This window comes from Cucurbita moschata, unplaced genomic scaffold (genome assembly GCF_002738365.1).
Source record: "Cucurbita moschata cultivar Rifu unplaced genomic scaffold, Cmos_1.0 Cmo_Scf00013, whole genome shotgun sequence".
Lineage (NCBI taxonomy): Eukaryota > Viridiplantae > Streptophyta > Magnoliopsida > Cucurbitales > Cucurbitaceae > Cucurbita > Cucurbita moschata.
The window spans coordinates 1,254,600-1,258,375 of NW_019268529.1; the positions used below are offsets into that span (position 1 = coordinate 1,254,600).

Below are 3,776 nucleotides of genomic sequence, written 5' to 3' on the forward strand. Positions count from 1 at the left end.
GATGTGAAACCAAGGGCCTGTTCCAGCTATAGAGGAATCCCACATTGCTAGATTTTTAACTAGATGTAGTCCTTATAAGGTCACTTGCGCCACTGCTCATCGCCGAGCTTGGTAATGCGGGCTTGTAACTCGAATGGGGGCATCAAAGTAGTTGGAGGTTAGCTCAGCCCATTGAATGGACCAATGGAGTGAATATCTGGCCTGTCCATTCCAAGTAAGGAGTTGGGCCGTTGTCTTTGGGTGGAGGCCCGAAGGCGTCAGCCTTTAGAGATGGAGGGAACCGCGTGAGGCTGGCTTTACAGAGCAGCGTCACCTCCCACTCCTGTCGGTGGAAGGATAGCGGGCCGGTTCTCCATGGCCCAATAATACTTGGTGGGGTAGTCCTCAGCCTAACAACTACTTTTTTATTTTTATATTATTTTGTTTAATATTTGGATAATGTGAAAATTGTTTAATATTTGGATATTGTGAAAATTTACTAACATTTTTTCAAAACAATTGAAAACATTTTGAAATTTGAATAGTTAATTTGTAAGAATAAACAAAGAAAACATGAATAAAACTTTTGCTTGATTTAAAAAATATATAATAAATTAATACGATTATAACTCAATTTCATTTAAAGATAAGAAGAGACAATCTTATCTTTAAATTAATTAATTAAATCTTTGTAACCTAAATATTGGAATTCTCACCTAAGAACTCTTTTTAAACTGATTTTAGTTTGCAAAATCACAGACCAAAATTACACCAATAAATTTAGATTTTTTATATATGGATTATATTGAATTACATATAAAATAATTAAAGTTATCATTAAGATTAACTTATTAGTTACTAAGTTTTAAAGTGTAAATATGACATTATTCTATACCATACATGTTCCTCCACTTTCTGAGGAGAAGTTAGTCATAATGTGTTTGTATCACTATATCCATGTAAAAACAGGAATTGAAGAGCACTGAATAGAGACATATTACTGCATAACAAAATGCGAATGGGAAGTGGGCTAAGCCAAATATATATTTAGTCAAATGTTTGCTAAGCCATAACAGAGAGACAGTAGGAGAGGAGAGAGAGAGGAGAGAGAGGAGAAGAGGGGATCCTAAGGCTCGAGTATATAAAATGCTAACAATTGCTATTTACAAAAAGGATGGCGGCTGAGATGCAGCAAGCACTCTGTCTGTCTTTCTGTCTGTCTCATTCCAAAGATTTAAGAAGCCTGAATAACGCCGCCGCTTCTCTAATGCGAGAGAATTCGATGCAGAAAGCTTGAACTTCGATGAAAAGATCTTTCACTGCAACCAACACCACCACCAAATACTCAAATTATCAACCAACAATTTAATTCAAGCAGAGGCATATGACAGGAACTTACCATTGATGATGTTATTTCGAATCAGACTCTGTAGAAAAACACATACAAGTCGAACTAATCTGTTCTGCATGTACTTGTCCTGTGGCGTAATAACAACAATTAAAAATGTTCCATACCTTACACATGTTAAAACTAAAATTCAGAAAACAAAACCCAAAACTTAAGAAAACATAAAATACTAATGACCCAAATCCTTCTCAAGGGGCAACCAAGCAAGCAAAGGTTGAAGGGAAGAGGTTGAGTTCATAGGAACCAAAAATTCAAACAAGAGTAAGTTCATAGAAGTGTACGTGTCTTCAAGGGCCATACAAGACAATAAGAACTTAAAGCCTCCAATGCTGTGTAACTTTTCTTCTTTCTTTTGGGTAAGAAAACAAGCTCATTAAGAAAAACGAAAGAAAATACGCGGGCATCCAAGAAAACAAGCACACAATAGGAGTCCTCAACTACCAAATGTTGTAAACTCAGGAAGTATAGTACAGATACGTACCTTAATGTTCTCACATGATGATATACAATTACTGATGTACATGTGTATGAACTCAGAGGGAAGTTCAACAGCTGTCGTTAGCCTGTTGACAACTTCCATAGAGTGTAAACTCATGTCCATGTTAACAAGCACATGAAAATACCTGCAACGAAAGGTGTGGGAATGAGTACAGGAAAAAAAGAGAAAAAAAAAAAAAAAGGAAAGAACGACAGTATCTCAGGACATGCACAATAAAATAATTCAACACAAAGATTACAATCCATACTCGGCAATTTCAGGGGAATTAATCAATTTCTTTAGAACTTCAACTGCAACGAGAGGATTGTTTTCCACCAGTTCCTATTGATAAGAAAAAGATTTACAAAGATGAGGCAGAACTTCTTTTTCGGTGAAATCATGATATGATTCAAAAACACATACAGGTAGTTTTCTGGGTGTCAGTCCACAATGATATACAAGCTTTGGGTCATTTTCCAACTCCTCCACCGCTTGCTGGTCAACCAAAGAACAACAATGAGTCATTTCATCCTTTGGCATTCATTATGCAAGGAAAAAAATTCACGTGATAACAAAGTAATTGCAGAAGTATTTGAACCTCGTGTTCAGCAGGTATAAGAGGGCCCTTCACAGCTTTTGCAATTAAGTCCCTAGCAGCGGCACCTCTACTACTATCAACACATATTTCATGGTCCCATGAAAGTTCGTGATCATCGTCAACGTTCAACCACACTAACTGTAAAGGGGCTTTGCCAGGTATAAATCAGGTCTGCTCTAGACTAAATACATTAACTATAAAGGAGACAGTTAAAATGTATCTCACCTCTCCATTCTGTGTCGGAAGCCTTGGTGGAGGAGGCCTAATCCACTCAGGACTTGATCCTCGAGGTGATACATTAGACAATAACCCCACCACATCTTTTTCTCCAGATCCCACTTTAGGTACAACTCCAGGTTGCTGGTCAAACCTAAGATGTCCAACATCATATAAATAACAAAATAGTGCAGAAGCTAGATTAAGCTCAACACATAGATCATTGATACGAGAACTCTTACTCCACAGAATTTGCATCACAACCCCGTGGGACATCAGGGTCTGGGACCACATTTCTCACAGAAGCATCTTTAGAAAAGCAATCAAACGATTGAGCTTGGAGTTCATCACAAAACTGTTGTTGCAACTGCTCTCGCTTAGGTAAAGCCTGAATAAAACAAACCTTTGGCATTAAATATATATTACAATTCGATTCTTCCCACAATAGAACTTGTGGGCAGAGCTCTTGATGGTTTTCCTATAGACAAATAAAAAGTCAGATTACGTTCAGGTTGGTTTCATCGTCTTACATGCAATGAAGGATCGAAATGTACAATGTAATCTGAGGCAGACTTTTTCAGGAACTGCAAGACCGACATCCCCATCATGAGTTATACAAGGAGAATTATATACATGGAAATTGGCATAGGCATGTAACTATATACTAAAATAAGATTAGTACAACAGTACTAGGTATAAACTGAACAAAATGCAACAGAAAGCATACTACGCTGGAAGTTCACTTTGAAAAGGTCGAAGTCTAGATGTACAGCACAAGACACATCTTCACAAGGGTTTGATAGGAAACAAAGTGCAACAGAAAACATACTACGCTGGAAATTCACTTTGAAAAGGTTGAAGTCTAGAAGTAGAGCACAAGATTCATCTTCACATGGGTTTGATAGAGACTGAGGCTTTCTTTTTTAGCAATAATATGTCATTTCTCTGAAATCCATTATCCATTATAATACAAAAAGATAGAATAAAGAAAAGGATGCCCTAAAGAAAGTTCATTCAGAAGGGCCATAGCAGCTCCCCTTAATGAGTGTATTAAAAAAAAAAAAAAAAAAAAAAAAAAAAAAAAAAAAAAAAAAAAA

General features: G+C 36.7%; 1 protein-coding gene across 1 annotated transcript in view; it reads right to left on the reverse strand.

The window, feature by feature from the left end:
* Positions 1–996: 996 nt before the first annotated feature.
* Positions 997–3,776, reverse strand: part of LOC111451023 (CCR4-NOT transcription complex subunit 11-like) — a 10,152-nt gene continuing 7,372 nt past the window's right edge. Inside the window, exons 4-12 of the mRNA XM_023091251.1 lie at positions 3,210–3,263; positions 2,922–3,067; positions 2,689–2,833; positions 2,464–2,601; positions 2,289–2,360; positions 2,134–2,207; positions 1,869–2,010; positions 1,379–1,457; positions 997–1,298 (exon numbers count right to left, since the gene is read on the reverse strand). Of these exons, the coding sequence (XP_022947019.1) occupies positions 1,201–1,298; positions 1,379–1,457; positions 1,869–2,010; positions 2,134–2,207; positions 2,289–2,360; positions 2,464–2,601; positions 2,689–2,833; positions 2,922–3,067; positions 3,210–3,263 (948 nt within the window). The 3' untranslated portion in view covers positions 997–1,200. The remainder of the gene's footprint in view (positions 1,299–1,378; positions 1,458–1,868; positions 2,011–2,133; positions 2,208–2,288; positions 2,361–2,463; positions 2,602–2,688; positions 2,834–2,921; positions 3,068–3,209; positions 3,264–3,776) is intronic.